We start from the raw sequence: 23,228 nt of genomic DNA, 5'->3' as shown, positions 1-23,228 counted from the left end.
GACTAAATTGTTTGTAGTTTTCGCGATTTAAGGACTTTCGAGCGCCATTTTGAATTTTTTAAGGGTCACAGGGAAAAAATCATTTTATATTTCTCAGGTACCTCCTACAGAAAACCGAATTTTCATTCAAATAAAAAATTCATTGCGAGAGACAAAACATTTTTTTAAATAGCGAATGCACGTTTTTTCAGTAGAATCGGCCCAGTCGTTTTGTAGAAGTTTATTTGCCACAAACAGACATTCTTTTAGAGATTAAGTTTAGCCTATGTCTATCATTCAATAGGATTATAATGAGTTTTACAATAATGACCATTTTAGAAGTCATTATGCTACCCTCATTATTAACTCAATTCAGGTAGATATTCTGCTTGTCTTATTTTGGAAAGATAGTTACAATAAAATATCCAAAAATATATTCGACCATAACTAATAATATGTATGCTCCCATATTATACCTTCAAGTGCAATTTGCTCACACGTGATTGGGGGCTTAGCTAGTACTTTACAAAACGTAAACGTCTCTCGCAATGAATTTTTTATTTGAATGAAAATTCGGTTTTCTGTAGGAGGTACCTGAGAAATATAAAATGATTTTTTCCCTGTGACCCTTAAAAAATTCAAAATGGCGCTCGAAAGTCCTTAAATCGCGAAAACTACAAACAATTTAGTCAAACATAAAACTTCGTTTAGAAATAATTTTTTTTCCGAAAAAAAAACATTGGTAATTAAAAAAATCTTTAAAATCATATTCATTCACTCCTTTTTTTTTTCAAAAAGAAAATTACTTTTTATTAAAAGCGCTTCGCGCTTGAAGACACCTTTAAAAAAAAAGATTTTTAAAAATAAAATAATTTATTAAGGACATTAGTTTTTTATTAAAGGCGCTTCGCGCTTGAAGAGAGCTTTATAAAAAAGATTTTTAAAAATAAAATAATTTCTTAAGGACATTAGTTTTTTATTAAAGGCGCTTCGCGCTTGAAGACACCTTTAAAAAAAAGATTTTTAAAAATAAAATAATTTCTTAAGGACATTAGTTTTTTATTAAAGGCGCTTCGCGCTTGAGGATAATTTTATAAGAAAAGTTCTTAAATCTATGCAAATTCACAAAAATAAGCGCAGCTCAATTGTGCATTTTTAAATCGAGTCGTCCATCCGCTTCGAATACCTAAAATGCTTCGAAGCTTCGAATATTTCAAAAAGCTTCGAAGCTTCGAATATCTAAAAATTACTCGAAGCTTCGAAGCTTATTCGATTATTCGAATAATCGAAGCATTTTAAAAACGAAGCAGTTCTTTTGCAGTGCTTCGAATACGCTTCGATGCTTCGAATCACCGAAGCTTCGATGTTTAGATCGAAAGTCCGTGCCCTACATTGAAGATCACCTAACAACTGGAATGTTAGTGGGAGATCTTCTCCCGGATGTGTCCTGACAGCAGTACGAAAGCATCGCAGATCATCGTTGGCGGAATCGGGTGAGTCAGTTCCAATTATTCTTAATTTTCCAAATTGAGCTACCATGTGTAGGGTAGTCTGTGTTAGGGATGCAGTTAGTTGAGATATATGTAGTTGTGAATAACTATTGTATAAGAGAAAATCCTGGCCAGGTATAAAAGGGTATAAAAGAGAGTCATTCCCATTCAGATGAAAGTCCCAAGTGTGTAGTGTGTGAATGGGAATGCGTTGTGACAAATGCGTGTGGAAAGGTTCAACAACTTCCACTAGATTAAGGACGCAATAAGTCACAAGAAAGTGTTGAGGGAGGGCCTCTCATGGATGTCAAGTTTCGTATGCGAGAAAGATCGCATATGTCTTGACTCCATGGGAACGGTCCGAAGAAGTTAAGAGCCATCCAGTGTATTTTTCTACGCACAGTAGTTGACTCTTGTAGGTACTGGGCCTCATGAGTTTAGCTGGTGTGCGTGGAGAAATGCCAGGGGATGTTGTGGTGGAAACGATCCACCAATGGCATGAGTGACATGCCAAGGGAAGCATCCAATTTGAAGTGATGTTTTACATATAGTGGTTCACCAATGAAGGTTTTGGGCCTCATAGGTTAAAGCTGCTGTGTGTAGAGTATCATAGGGATGCGAGGGTAGAACCGAATCTACCACAGACAGATGTGTTCTGTCTTTCGTAGCACAGAGATGCTAGGGTAGAACCTAATCTACCACTGACAGATGTGTTCTGTCTTTCAGTTCTGGAAGTAGAACTGAGCGCTCATAAATTGCGGCATTTTTAATGGTATTCGCGCCTAGTTCTGATTGAGTTCAACGGACCTTGGTAATCGCGGTGTAATGGGTTTAAAGGAACGGGCTAGTTGAGCTAAGCTCCTAGCTCGGGTTCCTACTGTTCACTGTGAGTTGCCAAGGGACGGCAACAAGATCAGAATGGCCGAATGTAGGAGCGCATTGACCAATTCGAGAAGAGAGCCCTCTCGACGGTCAAATGTAACCCTCTCCTCTCCCTAAATTCCTCTCTCTCCCATAACGGTGCTGAGGACTGCAGCTCAACTGAGAAAGATCAGTTGGGCTGATGCTGTGAGAGTGAACGCATGCGACCGCACGCTGTGTTCCTCTCCAGCGTGAAAAAGGGCGACAGTCCCAGCCCGTGCGTGCGTGAGTGTGTGCATGTGCGCGTGAATTAAATTGAATACTTACAATTGTTAAGTCAAATTTAAAATTAAAATTATGTAGAATACACCTTGTAAAACAAAAATTATGTAACCGGGGAAATCATCTTATTGGATGGAACCCGTAACAAAATTAAATAAAATAAAATAAAAGCTAAAAATAAATTTAATTTTTCACTTAAGTCAACTGGAAAAGTTCAAAAAATAAATTTTTGAAATGAAAAAAAAAAATACGTCTGGCTTAAGATCCATTTTGGGTGGAAAAGATTTTCTCTCGACAGGAAAAGAGGGAGAAACTTCATTGCAGGTAATCAATTAATTGATCACAAGGCAATTTGTTGTACCTTGATTGTTACACCTATGTATATAGCTAAGAGCTACATGTAGGTGTCTTACTTTGTTGAATTGGATGGAATTTATGCTGCTACCTTATCGCAGTCAAACCAGCATCATTGCACACATACACACACCAAACGCCTTCCTTTACCCATTCTTTTGACCATCACCAACCCACCTTTTAACTATATATGTAGGTACATATTTCTGTCAATTTGGGACAAATCTAAAGAGTCGTCCACCTTGAAGAAAAGTCAACGAGGAAAAAAACAGAATTGAAGAACTCACAGAGCCAATAGAAGGCATCGCACCCTCTCATCCCACAAAGTAACTAAGAAATCGAAGGATTGTGAGGCATAAAGTGGCAAAAATGAAATATACTTCCCATCCTTAGTGGGGACGGGGGGTATATTCTCCACTGCCCAGAAGGAGATACGGAAGTGAAAAAATACGACATCCCGAAGGATCGCTGTGCGTGTAATCTGACATATAGGCGCCTATTTATCATCGATAAGCACATTTTTGAATAAATGTCTGTGGTATGTGCTTTGATTTTATCAATTTCCAAACACCAAAAATGTCCTCCTTCCCAGTGCGGAAATGTAGAAAAGTGGCCCCAACATCGTTTTACGAGACATTTCTTCATCTTTCATTGACAAACGTTTTTCCTGATTTTTTTTTCTACTTCAAACCCCAACTCCAATTTAATATGCCTCCACTTATGGTCTTCTTCCGGCCCCAAATCAATTCAAATCAATGTTTGGGAGATGAGGGCGAAAAAAGCATCCCATTTGAATGGGAATTCATAAATCATTTGAAAATTTAGGGGATTCTGTGAAAATTTCTCGGATCAAATGGAAAAGTTAGAGGAACTTGATTTTTTTTTTAAATTGCATGTAAAGAAAATCGTTAACTAGGCCAAAAGTATAACCCAAAAACATAAAGATGGTTTCATGAAAAGAAAGCTGCAGTGTCTGTGAATGTTCCAATTTCTGTTCTTTGTGCAATGAGCGAGATTCTTGAGTGAAAATGGTGAAAATTTCTATTGAGAGCCTAGCAAATACTACGCACGGCAGCTGTTGGGAGCTTTTTTTTCATGGGTTTTCCCAGGAATCAATAGATCTTGGTGGTAGATTGAGATATTCTCGACGATGTGTGTGAACGAATTGAATTGAAGTGCTTGAAAATAATTACTATGCGGGGGTGGTTTAATGGGGATGCTTCGTAAGCAAATATTATTGGATTACATGGCACACATTGGGGAGAGGGGTGCTTTTGCATCGATGGGAGACTTCTTTTACAAATAATAATGCGAAAGATGTCAATGTATGGAGTTCCAGACTTACTTTCTTATTAAGTGGAGGGTTGACAATATGCGAGCTGCTGCGCTGGAAGAGAATGTGGAAAATTTAAGGAAATTGATTTTTACTCGAGTGTCGTAGACATTTAATACATCCTTACGGTGAATTTTAATTTCCATGAGAATTTTCATCTTGAATTCAAGCTTGAATTACATTCTCGCCATTCTCGAAAGAATATCGATATGTTGGATGAAAAATTCTCTCTCTCTCTCTGTAAAATTGTGCTAAAAAGAACTGTGAGAGATGATTTAGATTGAGAGAAGAGTTTCTTTCTCGTGTTGGTGATGTCTTGGATGTCCAGATGAGTTGAATGAAAAAAAAATCCAACAAGAAATATCCTCAATGTTGCCTCCGCACGTGTGTGGATGGATGGGTAGACGAAGATGCCCGCATTATCTTTATATGAGAAACCCCAGTCACGTGCCTCTGAAAAAGGGTGGCTGCACTACCCGCACGAGCAGTACCCTTCGTCCCCGCCGAGGCCTAGATATTGGACACTTGGGGATGCTGGGGAAGAAAAATTTGGGTTACCAATCGATTTATAAATTTCACACTTTATTCCCATCGACAGATATTAGCTTCACATTCTTATTTTGGCACAAGTGTCTGTTCCAGGGTTAATAATAATTTATCATTTCATATTTTTCTTCTACTATTACCCATGTTTTCTCCTTTCAAAGATTCTCACTTTATGTTCCAAAAATACAGGAAAAAAGCAACAGAAAGATAGAAAAAAAAATTAAGTTGATGTGAAATTGAGCCAAAATTGACTTAAAATCTAAAGATTAAAAGAATTTATGAGGGATTTAACTACGGATTAATACTAAACGGAATATAAGAAAGTTGTTTAAATTTTTGTGGAAAAGTTAAAGTTTTTTTTAAAATTAGGAAAAACAAATTTTAGACAAAAGATTCGTTGTACTATAATAATAATTATAATAAAGAAAAAAATCAAAATATTCAGTAAAAAGATGAAAATTCATGAAACGAAAATGTCAACAAAAGAATCCTCAAGGGGTTAATACCAAATATTACAAATTAAAACATAAAAAATCCATTCCTTTCAAAATGTAATTTATTTCATAGAGAATATTTACAAAATCAGCAAATTTTCTGCTTCATCTCGATGCTTTTCTACCTTTATATGCTTTGTTCATGATTTTTTTTAAATTAATAACCTTTTTTCCCACAATATGTATATGAATTTCATTGGTGGAATATTTTCCTCTGAAGTGGATTTTTGCATGAGTTTAATTTCAAACAGACTATTTGTGCATATTTTCACTGCAATTGTAAATTATATATAAAGGTATATAAATGCCTAACTAAATAGAGATTAATAAATGAAATGCATTTTTTCGATGTAGGAAAAACCCCATTTTTTTGGTTTGGCGTAAAAATGCTTTTTTTTTACAACGACCCTAAAAATGTTTGCCAATTTTTATGTATCTGATTTAAATATTTAACAGCACATTGATGGTTTTCATTCATTTTAATTAGTACACATATTATTTTTATGTATTTTAATGAAAAACTTTTTCTTTTAAAAATCCTTTTTTTTTAGAACTTGCCTTGTGTTGATATTTGTTTTAAATTCTGATTCTAATTCCGTGGATTTTGGAATTTTATTTAATTTGTGGTATATTTTTTATTAAAACCTTTATATACACTTAATAATGTATATAGAGAGGATTTAAAAAAAATTTCTATTAAAAATTTTCATGATTCATGTTGTAAAATATAAATATTTTTCACATTTCACTTTCATTTTATTTAATTAACTAGGTAAATGTAAAAAAAAGAATAATTTGCCTTATTGAAATTTTGTACTTTTTAAAAAAATAAATAATTTATTTATGCAATATTAATATGATATATATTTTTTTAATGAAATGCATCGATTCCATGATGATACTAACATCTTGATTTCTTCTTCTTTTTTTTTTTAGTAAATATACTTCTTAAAAATTCCTGTTGAACAAAAAAACACGTCAATTTACGAAATGTCTGATAAAATTGACAATAGATTCACATAGTTCATTGATATAATAAATCTTTTCTTATGTGATATTTTACGTACATTTACTGAAATGTCTCTTACCATGTCACTTTTTACATAAGATCAATTTTTTCAACGTTTTTTCTTATCTACAATTAAATCGCGAACTATATTTGACTATATTCTGTGTTAAATTTATTTTCTGATAAGTTTTAGAGGTTCGAGAAAAAAATATCTCACTATTTTTCTTTTATTTTCTTTTCTAATATAAAAATATTATATATTAGGCTATTTTCTTTGATACTTTGAGAACTTAATCATTTTATCTAATAACAGATGACTTGGGTGAAAATTAAAAGTAAAAAAATTGTTGCTTTATAAAAAAAATCAATTACAGTTTTCCGAAAATTTGTATATATTTAGTGCGAATGGGTAAATAGGCAAAATATTAAATAAATTGTACAGTACATGCAGCTAATCGATTTTTTTTATAATTATTAACTTGATTGATGTTTGATTAAAATAGCAGAAAAAAAAAGATTTTTTCAATTATATTTTTGCAAAGATTTGTGCTGTTGAAATTCTTTAAAAAAATTTTAAAGAGTTTTTAAAAAATAAATAAGTATTAATCTTTGATGTATTTTTTGCTAAATTAGAAGAATCCTAAAATTACAGAAAAAATATATATTTTTATATTATTAAAACAATTAAAAAATTAAAGATATTGATTTTGTTTAAAAATTATGATTGAAAAAGAATATTTCTGCTAAATTAAAAATAAAAGAAGATAAAAATTTTCTTATTAACCCAGATTTTCCTTTTGTTTTGTATGTCCGGAAATTTTTCCGACATAAAATTACAATAAAGTTTTTATTTTCCTAATAGTTTAAAGAATCCGATTTAAGAAAGAGTTTTAGAAATCTTAGGGCGAAATTTTAAGAATTTCAGTTGAAAATTAACTTTTCATCGCTATTTTGAATTTAGATTTCGCAAATATTTAACTTTTTGGAATAAATCTGGGTTACAAAATATTATAACAAGGAAACTCACGCAAAAACGTAAGAAAATCTGTTAATCAATGATATAGAGTAAGCACACACAGAAAATTTTTATCTGTTTTGTCTTTAATTATTTCAAAAAAAAAAAAATTTTTTTGGAAAATTACAGCAAAGTATTTTTTTTATCGAACACAAAATAAATAAAAACCTTTCTCCTTACGCTTACTAAAGCTCTTTGCTTACGCCTTGATTTTACGTTGCTACGTGAGTTTCCTGAAGTTAGACTGCACGACCCATAACAATTTCAATAAAGGAATATTGTTATTTCATTTAATTACAGCGAAAGAAATAATACAAACTTCTCGTCTCAATTTTAGAAATAGAAGAGAATTGGAAAGTTGGGTGATAATCAATTGTATTGAATTGAGGTCCCGCCTCTTTGTTGCAATTCGCGGAACAAAAAGGGGGAAGTTTTGCCATCGGAGACTGCAAACACAAAAGTAATTAAAGAGTGTTTATTTTAGTAAATTAATGGAATTTCACTTAATTTTCCCGCTGCTTGTTGGCTATATGTACCACCATTATACATTTATACGCGATTAACTTTATCAATATACAGAAATTTTCATTTATCCTTCGGGCTTGATGGTTATTTTGTCATTTGGAATTTTTTTGTATTAATTATTTTTTCACGAATTTAATGACTTAACTATAATGTTTTAATTTTAAATTGTCTCTCATTTTATTTATTTACAAACACTCTGGTAATTAGGGGTGATTTATTTTGATGTTAAATCCTAATTATGTCTTAATTTACATGAAATTTTCTGGTTTATGGAGTTAGTTTTTTTTTTAATAATTTTCTTTTTTTACCATTTTTTTAAAGATTTATACAGATTTATTTCTTAACATTAATTACTTACATAATCTTATAATTTTTCCTAATCTCTCTATACTTTCACTTAAATCACAATTCAGTTCACTTTTTTGAGAACGATGAGCAAATTTTTCTTTTGTGAGGCTTTTGCGCCTTTCAGATTTTCATTCCCACAAATGTCTCAAGTGTTGTGTCACTCGCATCTCGCCCCCGCAACGTCATTCTATCAATTTATTCGTTTTTTTTTCATTATTTTATGATTTTTTTATCTACATAAATTGGAGAAGATTTTTTTCTTTTTATTTTATAAAATTTACTCGTTAAACTCTCTTTGGCATTTAATGGCTTTTCTCGTATATATATTTAATTCTTTTCTTTTTAAATTTGATAAATTGATACATGATTTGTGGTATGAAATAGTTATCTGAGTGGTGTGACACGATGACTGGGAAGCATCGGGTGAAAGCTCACGAAACACGTCATTGCAATGATCCATAATAGCGATAGATGGTCTGGATGGAGCTTCTGTGAGGAATTTGATCCAGCTGTGGATGAAAAGTCACGGGTGTGTGTTTGAATTAAATTTTAAATAATTGTTCCACAAACTCGATGAAAACCATCCCCATTCAATGGGGGATGGCTTAATGCCCTACTGATGGGGCTTTGCTCGGGACTTTTGGATGGGGGTAACAGGAGGGAGGGAGGGTGGAGAGCTAGAGATGAAAGCCAGAAGGTGTGACACGGAGCTTTTCATTTATCTTCCTGATGTTTCTCCCGTGTCTTCTGGTGATGGCATTAAACACGGAAACTTCCCCGCGCCATGTATGTATTAATACATCTGAAAGAGGTGTAATCCCTTCTTTGTAGAGATGGGGTGTGAGACCACCCCGTGTAGGAAAAATCTCATCATTTGAGCTTTTTTGAAAACAATGTCGTTTGATATTTTTGGCTTCCATTTGAATTTATGCCGTGTAACTTGTGTTTATTGGGGAAAAAGCTCAAATTTTCCGCTGAAGGCTATATTTAGGGAAAGTTGAGTGATAATGCTACTTTGGGGGTATTTGTTTCATTTTACGAATTTTAACATTAAATAAAGTCATCAAAATGTGAAGGGAATATTATATTGAACAAAAAATAACAAGTGAGTTGTAGCGAATTTTCGAAGCTTCAAAGGACGCTTTAGAAAATATAATTAGATTAATTGAAAAGTTCACGACTCCTTTATTAGTGAAAGTTTAAAATTTGATATAGCTACATAGATAGAAAGAAAATTTCTTGGTTTAACGTGGGTGTTGTCTTGTGTTTTAAATATTTCATATTCGTTGAAAAATATTAAGTGTACTCACATAAGAATGTAAAAAGTTGTGTACTGTAGTAAGCATTAATAAATAAGTAATCGTCACACCTGTTAAATTTACGTGAAAAGCACAACGTAAGACAAGTAATTTGTATATACACACAGAGAAATTTTGATCAAAAGTGGCAGTGAAATTGTCAATTTTTGCGAGTGTGCCACTCGCATTCGTTAATTACATTGGAGAGTGCGAATCAAACTGAGGTTATGTGCGAATATCTCACTCGCATTCGACTAATACGAATAATTTTTCTGTGTGTAGGAAAAATAAAATTATTATTATAATGACTTAAAGTAAAATTAGGTTTCTATTGCGTAAAGAACATAACCTCAACCAATTAACATTTTCTTTGAATTTTTATAGCATTATTATACCAACTTTATATTTTTACGCAATAAAACGATGAAATGTAAAATCTGCAACATTGGACACAAATTTTATGTTGCGTAAAGCACATAACCTCAAAAAGGTTTTTGCCATTACTTCTTAAAATATTCCTTTACATTTTCACAGCATTAATTTAGCTACTTATCACGTTTTGATTATGCATTAAGTTATACTACGACATAAGACAAAATCAGATGAAATTTTCAGTTACGCAAAGAACATAACCTCAATATTTTTTCTTGGGAATTCTCCGTGTTACAGCTAATTTAAGAAAAACATTTTCACAGGATTATCTTTACCATATGGATCCCTTTTACTTGATAAAACTATGAGAAGTAAAAGATTAAGTGAACATTTTCTATTGCGTAAGTCACATAACCTCAATTTTTTTTTTTATTACGCTTACTTCGCATTACCACTATAGTGTACTCTTACACATTTTCATGTGAGTTTAAGCTAATACCAAAGAACATATATTGCAACATCTCACAAGACTTTTCTATATTCACGTTTCTCGCTCACATTTTGTACAGGATTATCAACAAAATATGCTGCTGCATGAATCTTCTATGTAGGTTTTATATACCTAAACATTTCACATTTTAAAAAGAGCCCGAATATTTATTTCGTTTACATATGCAAATGGAATATGTTATCCCACAATTTTTTTCCAAAGCACAATAAAAAGCGAGATCACTTTCCACAAATTTTGTCGAATGACAGAAAAGTACTTTTTTTTAGGCAATGGCACACCGTCAGTTCAATATGTTTGCAAATGCTGTACGGGGGGTGATTTAGGATCCCATTGGTGGAGATCTATCGTGCAAATATATGAGAATCGAGTGGACAGAGATTAGGGGTTGAAATTTTGGGGTGGTTTTTGGGGGGTGGTGGCACGATTTATTCTATGGCATGTTCAATGGGTAAAAGGCTCCACACGCTGAGGTGGATGAATTTCAATTTGTTGTCACTCAATTTATTCACAGTCACACTGCGTCGCGGTATAGTGATACCCATCTCACATACCTTGAACACGATCCGCGCGTGAATTGCTGGGCGGTACTGTCTCCCTGGATTCCAGAACGGGCGCTTTCTGCGGCTTGTCCCCCTCGACACTCTCCTCATTCGTTCGCCAGTAAACGTCCTCAATTGTTGCCAAACACTGCAATGAATAACCATCCATTTTAGGTACAGAAAACTCGAGAGAGAGATGGATACCAAATCTGGGGGGTATTCTCTGAGGGTTTTCTCATTGTTCCCCAAAAGCCTTTCCCATGGGCATTTCTATCAGGCAAAGGATTAACACATATCGCATTGTTGTAACCAAAACACTATAGGAAGATTCAGCTAAAGCTTCAAAGCTTCAAACTGAGCTTTAATCAAGATTTTTTCTTTGAATTTTAACCGAAATATTAGGAGCTTTTATAAATTATGGGAATTTCTATCTAAGCAGATCCTTAAATTTAGATGGTTTAAAAAATATCCTTCGACAATTTAAAACACGAAATGTAATTTAAATTGCAAAATTTCGTCTTCTTATCCAAATTCAAAGCAATTTCGCAAATTAATGAGTAATAAAATCCCTTTTCCTTTCACGAGCTTTCCGAGCTTTCAAACAATGCGCAAATTGAGATATTTTCCCCCCTCTATACACCTGTCCAATGGACCTCTGCCATAAAAATGTTTATCCTGTGAAAAACAATATCGCACGTGCGAGGTCAAATGTCCCGAAGGGGGCAGGGGGTGGGGGGGGGAGGTAGCGAGAAAACAAATGTAATGATTAGAATGGACTCACTTTCAGCTTCATGTCTCCATTGCGGAAATGCTTAACTCGAACACGAAACTCCAATCCAAGTATCGATGTCTCTAGACCCTCGCGGCCGGTGACAATGTTATCGTATTTCCGCATAAACGAGTGCTCCGCCTGATGGCCGTTGATAAACCAGTTCAAATGGGCCGCCGGCTTAGAACGACCCGATGTGCAATTGACACGCACGATGTCCCCAATTTGGTATCGTGGTCGTCCACCCGTGATGCGAGGTCCCTCCTCGGGCAGTGCTGAAATTTTAATTGACTAGCTTTAGTGACCAAAGTGCTGTACAGTGTGGTTCAACACAGTGTGTTTACAAAGTTTTTCCCTCCTCACTTTGGGGAGGTCCTCTCTAACGTACACTCTTCACCCTCTGTCTCCCTCTCACCCAACATCCCCCATGGAGGGGGTTTCGGGGTTTATTGGGGATGAAATATCCCACAATAACGCAATATTTGTTCATTCTTTCACCCAACACTCTCCACGGTGGCCTATGTGTGGCTGCTCAATGGGTGTGGATAAAAGATTGTGTAACATTCTCATTTAGGCTGACCCTCCATTCTACGTGATTCAACTGAATAACGAGGAGATTGCTTTCCAATCCACAAGCACCAGGCGTCCCCACAAAAGCATGTCTCCTCCACCAAACCCAACCCACTTATGTACACTCGTACGCGCAAAATGATATATAGGACTTTTGAGATTGATACCACCACACACAACGATGTGGCTGCAGTAGAAAGGATGTATCGCCTGTGCTGCAGATCAGTCGCAGCACTAAATTTATAAACTGCCTCACAATTCAGTCGTTTTCACACTTCATTTTTTGCTCCAATTTTCCGCATAGTTTTCTTTCTATTTTCCCATGAAAAACAAAAAAAAAAGAGATAGAACTCAAATATCAAAAACAGAATTTAATTTTTTTTTAAAAATCAGATATCATGATTTTTCTTAAATAAGTCCAAATTGTTATGTAAGAGATTTTTTTTAAATTTAAATTGGTTCTAAAAACTCATAATTGTTGTTGAATCTTAATTTTTATTTAAATGCGTTACTGTTTTGTAGTATCAATTTTTTTTCATTTTTTAATCCTAATTTTTCAGTGAAAGTTCTAATTCCTAATAAAAATTCCAATTAAAAAAATTAAATTACAATTTTTAGTAAAATAATTTCATAATATTTAATAAAAAGAATTCTTTAATAATCCCTCATAATTTTTATATTAAAATACTATATACCTATTAAATTTTGTTTTAATTTTTTTTTTAATTTTTAAACTTCATTTAAAAAATTCAAGTTGTCTCTGTGAAAACCTCTTTTTTGTTAATCTTAATTTTTATTTCAAAGTCTTTATAGTTTTTATTTAAAATCCTTTTTTTCATTATTTTTTTTAAACCTACACTTTCTATGTGTATTGTCCTATCTGTCTATCCTATCAATTTTGTACCTAAAAAACCTTTTTTTCTCTAAATCATTTTTTAAAAAGCTTTGATTTTTCTTTTAAAATTATAATCTTGAATTTTTTTTTGGTAAATCATAATTTTTATCTTAAAGCTTCTTAGACAAAACTCAAGGGGATGTTATAACCTCATTTTCTGTGAAGAAAAGTCACTTTTTGTTGAACAAAATGTATGAGGAATTCTCGAATCTCGCTCAATCTCGACCGATTCCCGAGAAACACTTTAACTTTTTTTATATTAATAATGTTATTTCGATGATGAGGTAGGGATCAATCGAGAGCTAATTAAATGTACTTTCGATTGCAAGTGAAATTGTACAAACTGATCCCTTCTTTTGATCGGAAGAACCAGCTGCCTCACGAAAAGTACTGATTTCTCGGGGTTGGGCATCCCCCTGACAAAACTCTACGCTTATCTACGTTCTTAATTTTTAATTTCTACATAATCTAACAACAATACGTGTTTAAATAGGAAAATAATCTTTTTAATGAAATCCGATAATTCAGAAAAATAGAAATAATTAAAGTTCAAAAGCTCCCTCCATACAATGTGCATAATATCCTTTTTGTTTGTTAACGCAATCTCCTAGAGCTCTTGATAAAAATCAGAAATTTCTGCAATATTCAAATTAACAAACACCGCAACATAGAAGAACATTGTTGTACATTATGTTTTAATTACTGACGCGTCAGCTTTGTCTCGTTCTTTTCATCCCGCGCGCGGAATTTCGTTTGTAGCTTGGCAGAAAAAGGAATTACGAGTTTTAATTTTAAAATGGTGGTAGAATTACAATTTATTCCTCTATCTCCGGCATGCTATTAGCGCATGTGGGACAAAAATGGAAATTTGTGCACAAAATGGGAGCGTCAGCGGGACTACAACTCTTGTAGGAACGGGGGAGCAAGTCCTCGTCAAATAAATTTTTCCCGCCACACAATGCCACGACGATGTAGCAATGTAGTCAGTCATCCGTGGGGGTCGTATAGTTTAGTTGTGTAAAGTATAAAAATTTATAGTTCCGTTCTGCACAATTTTACACTCTTTACCAACGGGACTCGCCCCCTTTTGCAACATACTAACTTTGAGCATCATAACAATAAATGGGGGGTTGATGGACAGCAGAGTGAGAGAGGGTTGGTTAGCTGCTGCAGAATACGCGGGGGGTAGCAATATAAATTATTAAAATTATAAGTCACCCCATAAAATATGGTCCATGTGACGGGGCATATTTCTCTATACAATCCCCCCGCATTGAGACCACCTAGTGCTATGGACAGGATTCTCGCACTGTACTGAACGAACAATCACTCAGTGACAGAAATATTCAATTCACTCGTCAAATACCAGCTGACAATGCTTCGTCATTCATGCCATGTCGTTTGTGAATTGCAGAGAGTTAATTTTATTTCAACAAATCAACAATTCAATATAATTCCAAACTCTATAATACTTTGCAGTTTGCACCTCACTGATGAATTATCCAATTACATTTTATCATGTAGAGAGGTTGTTATAAGTATTTTAAAAAAATATATTTAAAGAATTTATGAACAGATCTTTCTTTGAAAAATAATTTTAAAAAATCTTTGAGTTGGAAAAAAATGTTTTTTTTTCTAGAATTTCTAGAAATAAAGTGGATTCTGTCAAAAATCTTTTCATTACATTATATTTTGGAAGTTGTAGTAAGATTTTGACAGTTTGTGCATTAAAATCGTTTTTACTGACATTCAAAGAAAAACAAAAATAATCATTTCCAAAAAGCTTTTGAGAAAGATCCTTGAATACTCATTGAAAAGATTTATTTTTAACACTTGAAAATTGTAAATTAAATTAAATTGTGAACCCTTTACAATTATTTTTACAGAATACCAAAATTCTTAGAACTATCTAAGAATAAAAAATATTTTTAAGAGAATCAACCTCAAAAATTACCTTTTATTAAATTTTATAGAGCTTTCAGTTATGGAAAACTCTTCTTGAAAGTCTAGATTCTAGCTAGAATATTTAGATCCGATTAGTTTTTTTCTTTTTATGATTACAAAAAATGGAAAACAAGTTTTTCTAATATACTCAGCCCTATTGAGTGACCAAAAAGTCCTCAAAATAGTTGAAATTTCAAAGAATTTTTTAAAGTTTCAAAGAATTGTTGATCACAGAATAGGAACTGGATTTTTCTGATTTGGCCTTGCAATTGATAAAATAGCAAAGTTTACATAAAAAAAATCTTTAAGATTTTCAATAAAAATAGGTAGGTATATTTTTTATCAAACATAAATTGACGAGACATGCCCCTTGAACTGATTTCCTCCACTAATCCTCCCACGTGAATCTCCAAAGAAAATGGAATGCTGCATGGAAATATTTGAGATATTTCAGTGCGTATACATCCCAATACATTATACTAGTGGTGGCTACCCCCAAAAGCTCGAACATTTCAGCTGAAGAACCCCTGAGAACGTGGAAGATATTCCAGTACTCTGTGGGAGCTTATTTAAATGATAATTCAAGTGGGAATCCAAACACGTGTTCCCAGGCCCAGGAATTTCCACATCCATCCATCCATTTGAAGTTCGGCAAGTGCGAAAATTCTGTCAATTAGCATTCCATTAAAAGCACGCGAATTCCTCTTCACATCTCACCGCAGGTAATCTGTCGGTGGCTGATGGAATCTTCGGGATTTGGTTCATGACATCTATGAATGTACACACAATTCCTCTTTAATATTCATAATGCATTACGAGTGTATTTGGATGTGGTTTGTCAGGCAAACCCAAGGAGTTCTCACATTGGGCGCCCTCTCCGCCCAAACAATCTCCCGCCCCCCCGCAAATGGAATAATCTTGCGCGCATCTCATTAGTTACGTAAACCTCACATGGCATACGGAAGAACCTGGATGTGTCATGTGAATTGATAGTTGATACCTACAAATATACCTCCCCAAGTATTGCCGCTTTACCAAATATTCCACTTAATGGTGCTTCTGTTTGCTCATGGATGGTGACAATGAATGAGGAAGCGTGAGATGCTGATGGAGAATTGAATTAATGACGTATTTATTGATTTAATCTGGTGGCAAATATTTTGTCTATTTTGTAATTTAACGCTCCTGCCAAGCTAACAGGAACATTTGGCTTTCCCATAGTTTCTGCACTTATGCTAAGCCATGTTATGGAGAGTTAAACCGAATCTGTCTGAAAATAGCCCTTTACAGTGATAAAGAAGTGATAAAGCTTTAAAATATATTTTAAATAGGGGAGAGCGGGGTTAAAAAAGTCACTCAAGGGTTTAGAAAAAGCTCAAAATATCATATTTCCCAAATGCATAGAGCGAAATGTTTACCTCATTTCTTTAGGAAATTTACTGCCCTACAACTCTTTCTCAGATCATTTTGTTCTATCTAGCTAGGAAATATGATATTTTAGGCTTTTTCTAAACCCTTAAGTGACTTTATTAGCCCCGCCCTCCCCTATATTTTTTAAAATAATTTTAAGTATTTTCATTTCCTTTAAAATTCTGTTAAAAAGGATCTGAAGGAGTTTATTCGTTTCTATATGGAATAAATCATTTTTTGTTGAATCAATCTGGACAGAATAAGCGTAAATTACCGAAGAAACTTATCATTTTCCACTGGAATTCGCTGGGAAAATCGACAAATATTTGCACAAAAATGTACTCTGTGTTCAAAAATAGGCGCAAAACTTTTTTTTGGAATATCTTTTCTTGTGTTTGAGATACAGGAAATCCCATGGTAGATTTGTTTTCAGGAGACAAAAGGTAATTGTCCTGGCGTATTTTCAAAATGGCCGCCATCTTTTTTTTCAAAATGGCGTTTTTCAGCCTCATATTTTGTTGTGTTTGGTTAAATTTTTCGTTACCAAATCGATTAATAACCCATTAAAACACATGTTTTGAGTCAGAGGTGGTGAAAGAGCTTGGCGGTCATCTTGAAAAGTGTCAAAAAATGCTTAAAATCGATTTTTTGTGATATTTTCGCTTTCAGAACAGCTAGAGAACTGAAATTTGGATATGTTGCATAGAATATCATTCTCAATAAGATGATCGACTTAGACTTACTAGCGGCCATTTTTATTTTTTTCATTTCTCAATATCTTCACTTCCAGAGCACCTAGAAAGCTCAAATTTGGATATGTTGCTCAAGTTAACATTTCCTATCGATTAGTGTAACTTTGATACCACCATCGGCGATTTTTCTTAAAACAAATGGTGCTTTAAGTTCAATACCTGTTCAATCTCTAAAAATAACAAATTAAAATCATAAAAGTGCCATAAAAACAAATTGTTTTTTGAAGCTTTAATATTAATTAATTTCACAGAAAGGAAAATGAAAGAAAAATCAGGGTGCATTCACCCCTTTCTAAAATCCCACACCTTGATCCTTTCGATGGGAGATGTCTCGTGGTGAAAATGGGCAATATTTTTCCCTCATAAGTGTAAACAATCACGACAGAATGGGAGAGGTGGGTGTACGATAAGCATAAATCTTGAACGTAGAGCCAAGAAGAAAAAAAAATTGCAAGAAGCGATTGGATGGATTGTAAGAAAGCAAAAATGATGGGAGAAAACAAGTGAGATGGGAATATGTGGGTGGGTTGAAGAATATGAATTGCGGTTTGGTTGCTCATTCTCGACGTGACTCTGCCATTTCGATTACCGAAAACACTCTCCAATTCCCCCTTTTACCTATCTATATATAGATTCTCATCCCTAAATCACCGCACTGATGGTTCACAACCCCTCAATATGATGGGGCTCGAAATCGGCGTGTTGTTCTGCATGTTACAGACCCTCCCTGGGATTTAAAAATTTTTTTAGGGATTTTTTTTGTATTCAGTCGGTGTAGCATTTTGACAAATTACCCACTTTCGTGATTATGCAAGCCAAAAAGGGGGAACACCCCCTAAAAAGGGATGAGAGTATAACATACAAAGATACACACCCCCTGAGTTTTTGAGGGGGAATGTTTTAGAGAAAAGACGAAGAGAAAATCCTTAAATGTTTCTCAGCACTACTGCAAAATGAACTTTTCTCCTTTTCTCACCAGAACTTTATAATGAGATGCAATAAAACTGTATTATGTGGAGGAAGACTATTTTTCACGCTCAAGTCAGCTGTTTTTCTTCAACATATCTTGGAACTTTTGAGGAATTTCATTAAAGTTCTTTGAGAAGGAAATTAGGAGAGAGTGGGGTGAGGTTGCTCTGAATTAGCTTTTTATTTATAAAAAAATTAAAGCATTCAAAAATTAATTCATTTTGATGGTTTGTACGAGAATTTAGCGATTGAAAAATTCTTTACACATTTTTCCTTGAAGTATTAATAATTCGTTTGATTTTTGTGAAAAAATCTTTTTTCTCTGATTTTTATATTAATTCAGAAAAAAGCTTAATTTTTGAACTTTTTTTTGTTCATACTTTCCCCCTGAAAAACCTCTATCTAATTAAACAAATTTTTTTCTCCCACATTCGTCCTCTATGGAATATATTTTCATTCACTTTTGACATTCATTTCATACCGAAAAAAAAATTCCAATGATTTCAGAATCTCAATATGATTTTCCACTTCGTTTCCTCGCTTTTGTTACAAAAATTCAAAACAATATATTCGATATGAAAGGTTTTTTTTTGCAGAAATTAAACCCCCAACGAAAGGATTTCCTTTTTGCTCTTTTCTGTTATCTCTTTTCACATTTTCCAGGTCGCAAATGTTTTGTGGTCATTGAGTTAAATGTTTCCACAGGCGGGTTTCATGTTCTCTTCCTCGTTTTTTTTGTTCGCTACATATTTTTCCCATTGACATACATTCAATTCTCTTTATCTAGAACCCACGGTGTGTGTGTGATACATAAAAAGAGACACAAAAAATGTGTATGGAGAAAAATATTTTGTGCAAGATTTTGTGCGATTGATGTTACAAAGGGATGTCCGAAAAGGGAGTTTGTTTATTAGCCGCATTGTTTGTGTATGATTTCATTGTTTTGGTAGCTCGGTAGCCCATTTGGTAGCTTGTGGGGAGCTTCAAAAATTTTATATGTGCGCAGAAAAATTAGAAATCTTTAAAATGGTAGGACGTTGTGGGAAAATTTTATGTTGAGTCGGGTGAAAAATTTTATTTTATTCGGAAACATGTGGAAATGAAAAATGAATCATCTCCTTAGTTGATTCTTGCAATATGAAAGATCTTTCTTAAAGTAATTCTTCCTCTTTTCTCAAAATGAACAATTAACCTAGAAAATACGCAAAAAATAGAGAAAATTTCTAACAGAAAAACAATTTCTCAGAACTTTTCTAAAGCTCCCAATAATCTGCTTTACCCAATTCTCCCCTATAGATAGAATAAATTAGCCAAAACTACACAGACTTCAATGAATTATGTTTTCTTTTTGCATTTAAAGTGAAACACCCTGTATTTCCGTTTTCTACTTTTCGGTAAAAATGCTGAAATTTTCACAATATAAACTTTATACCATACACAGAAGCAAAAGCACTGCAGTGTGAACAAATATTGTGTTGGGGTGCTCTCGAATGCTTTTATTGAGGGCTAAAGCCAAAAGATCTAACATTGTAGGAAAAAGGAAAACACTATATATGTGGGGGTGTACCATTTTGCTTTCCCAAGCAAAATTCACTTTATGCTTCGTATACGTATCATAATATGTATGTCCCTCTCCCCTCCCCGCGCGTCTATCTAGTCACAGCAGAATATAAGGTACCCACGTGCACTTGTTGTGCTATTATAGCACATAACATATAACTGACCAAACAATAAAATTCTGTCAAATGTGAAATTGAATTTGTCGTAGTGGAATGGCAATAAATTCAATGTGATTCTGATAAAAAGTGGCATTAATAGAGTTGCAAATCAAATGGGGTGTTCCACAAAAATATGAATATCGAATATTTTCGCTTCTACCCCAAATTGATGCCAAATCGCAATAAAAATGCCGATGGGCTGAAAAAAGTTTTTTTTTTCATACACACGGAGCTTTTCGATGTCACGGGATATAAGTACATAGTATATTTTTGACTATATAGCGGAGAAAGGGGAGTGGAGAAATTCCACAGGGACCTGCAGAAGGGGTTTTTCATGCATTTTGTGGAGTAGGTCAGAGAGTCAATAAATCGGCTCACAGCTTTATGGCCTAAGTGATTATATCCACCCACCCGTGGTATAGAAGAAACCTTCCATGTTCGTCATACATTTTGGGCGGAAACCGCAATAACTCTTCCATATATCCGAAGCCCCTTTTACCTCCTCCTCCCCCCATCCACCCTCACCCATCTCTCGATCCGTAAGAATACCCTCCTTTGCCATTACACGGCATAAATATTTAACTCTCACACATTGGTTATCACCTGGTTATTATTTATTATCATTGCTTGCCCATACACACAGTTTGTGTAGGAGATTTGCCATGAGGAGAGATGAGATCAAGAATTTTTATTTTCCACCTCCCTTATGGAGCTTCTTACACAATTCATGTGGCGAAAAGGAGGATTCTCTGACCATATTTCTTTCCCTTCTCCTCTACTCGCAATTGGTAAATCGTATGGATTATATGTATTTGTTTCCGGCCATTTCAGATATTGATAGCAATTTTCTTCGGGTACAAATTTATGCTACGCGGTTGCTTCGCTTCTGTAGCTTAAACTTTAAGGGGAAGATGTGTGTTAAGAAAATGTGTACACCATCATACAGTAGAGGTCGAGAAAATGTCAATGGAAAGACGTTAGGTAGGGTGAACTTTGGAGAATTTTATTTTAAAGTTACTTAGAGCTCAAATAAGTAACCCTATGACGGAATATTTGAAGCTTTTTAACAGAGGCTCAGTTAGGTAAAATTTTTGAGTGTCTAAACAACCCCTAAAAGTTCAGAAAGCTTCTTTTCTTCTGTAGATGTCAAACGAAATTAATTCAAATTGAAATACAAACTAAAAAGTAATTTTTAAACAAATTAAAAAAAAAAAACAAAAGAAATGTCAAATATTAAAAGTAACGTCAAAAATTAGAAAAACGTCAATTGAAAAGAAGAAGAAACGTCAGTGTCAAGTAATAATGAAATGTTCATGAATTCTAGCCAGAGTGAACGTAAAATAATTTTGAAAAATCAATAAATTGCAATTTTTAGAATGCAAAAAGAAAAAAAAATCTAACATTCTAACAAAAATTTTAATTTTTTGTTTAAATATGCGAAAATTCTTAGAAATTTAATGAAAGAGCTTTCCCCTCAAAAGCTTAATAACAAACTTTGGCATTTTTCTGATTGTTTTTCCGTGGGAGAAGTTACCAAATTTTTCACAACTGCTGTCGGCAAGTACGAAAAGTGAATGAATCTCAAGCCGTTTGTGCGGGGGAACTTGTGCCATTATGTTGGGGTGGCAATTTATTGATTGACTCAATTGATATATACCCAGGTGAAAATTTATCGAATGAGAAGTTGCGAAAATCTCACGATCAGATGCTACCCTCTCTGGATAATAACTCCAACACGAGGGGTTGAAAAGCTCAAGGAGTGACTTTGACCTGAATTGCCAGAGATGAGTATAGTAGAAGAATTCTTAAATGTTATTGCGATGTTCCATAACAATCAACAGGAGTGGAACTTTGAAAATATTTGTGGCTTAAAGCTGAGTCTGACACCTTTGACAGTGGACGTCCGCCATTCACGCTGTTTAATTTATCAATGAACTTAATGTACTTTGATTATAATTTCTGCATTTTATCGTTGCTCCTTTATCATTTTTTTTTGAATTTTCCTAATGCTTGGAGTATATTTTTGAAAACATTAAATAGTTCTTGAAAGGATTTTCCATTTCGTAAATGGAACTCATTCATTTGAAGAGGAATTTATTCATTTTGAAAAGAATTTATTCGATTTGAATGAGCCTCTCATCGATTTCCAAAAAGCATCCAGAATATTTACAGCATTTTGAGAAGAATTTTCATTCCACTTCAACTTTATCACAATGCCTTTTTGAAAGCATGTAAATTTTGCATGGCATATGCTGCCATATCATGAATTGCTCCATCCACCCACACCCTTTTCAATCCCATACACCAAAACCCCTTTCCTGCTACCACGAAGAATTTTTCTGCATGAGAATATAACATGAAAGAGCAGATATGTGAGTGGAACAGAAATGTGAATATTCCCTTTATATTCCATTTAGGCAGATAAATGGCCTTGTACTTCCACATATACATTTTCTTTTATTTTTCCCCGATAAACAAAAAAAAACCTGTAAGGAAGCTGAAATTTATGAAAATTTCTTTTATAACACATTTTTAACCTTTTCTCCGCCCTCAAATTCTCTCCTGTCGGATATTTATTTCCTCCTCTTTTGCCATATAATAATTCTTTTGCCTCCTCAGAAGTAATATAATATTTGCTCCCCATGTTTGAGTATGGAAAACAGATGAAGAAGAAAAAGCTCTTGCCGTGTGAAAAAATATAATGTGGTACTTGCAAGACGCCCCTTTTTTTTCCTTCTTGCCTATCTCTCTCTCTCCCTCCCTCCACGTCATATTAGGAAAGCTCAGACTGGGAAGCTTTTTTTTTAGCCTTGATTCGTCCGCGCCGCCTTCAAGTACAAAATGATGGAAGCCTTCGGGAATTTTTCTCCCGCAACCCCTTATAACACATATTTCACATCATTGCTCCTTTTATGCTTGCAGTATACAACACTTAAATCCACTTTTTGCGCCCCTTTTTTCAGGCATAACCCACATTTCATTCATGATTTTTGACTTCGATTTCCACCCCCCAAAAATCCACTTATGCCCCTATAAGGTAGGAACGTACATTCACATAACACGTGGAAATTCAGATGAAGGTTAAAAAACATTCAAGAGGTGTATGAAATGTTGAAATACAAAACCAGAGTGCAGTAAATAATTCTCTTATACGATATTTCCATCATTATATATTGATATAAGAAGCTTTCATATTTTTTTTGGAATAAGGCGATCTGGAGTAAAATTCGTTCTTCTTGCTTTTA

The 23,228-nt window shown here is 33.9% G+C and overlaps 1 protein-coding gene across 2 annotated transcripts in view; it reads right to left on the bottom strand.

The window, feature by feature from the left end:
- Positions 1–5,294: 5,294 nt before the first annotated feature.
- The window catches only part of LOC129790334 (uncharacterized), a 163,411-nt gene continuing 145,477 nt past the window's right edge, over positions 5,295–23,228 (bottom strand). For both annotated transcript variants that reach the window (XM_055827810.1, XM_055827811.1), the window contains exons 5-7: positions 11,738–12,000; positions 10,969–11,104; positions 5,295–8,745 (exon numbers count right to left, since the gene is read on the bottom strand). In XM_055827810.1, coding sequence (XP_055683785.1) covers positions 8,621–8,745; positions 10,969–11,104; positions 11,738–12,000 — 524 coding nt within the window. In that variant the 3' untranslated portion in view covers positions 5,295–8,620. The remainder of the gene's footprint in view (positions 8,746–10,968; positions 11,105–11,737; positions 12,001–23,228) is intronic.

Source organism: Lutzomyia longipalpis, chromosome 2 (genome assembly GCF_024334085.1).
Source record: "Lutzomyia longipalpis isolate SR_M1_2022 chromosome 2, ASM2433408v1".
In the NCBI taxonomy this organism is placed as follows: Eukaryota; Metazoa; Arthropoda; class Insecta; order Diptera; family Psychodidae; genus Lutzomyia; species Lutzomyia longipalpis.
Note: the sequence above shows the minus strand (reverse complement) of the source record. Positions and strands in the feature narration are given on the sequence as shown.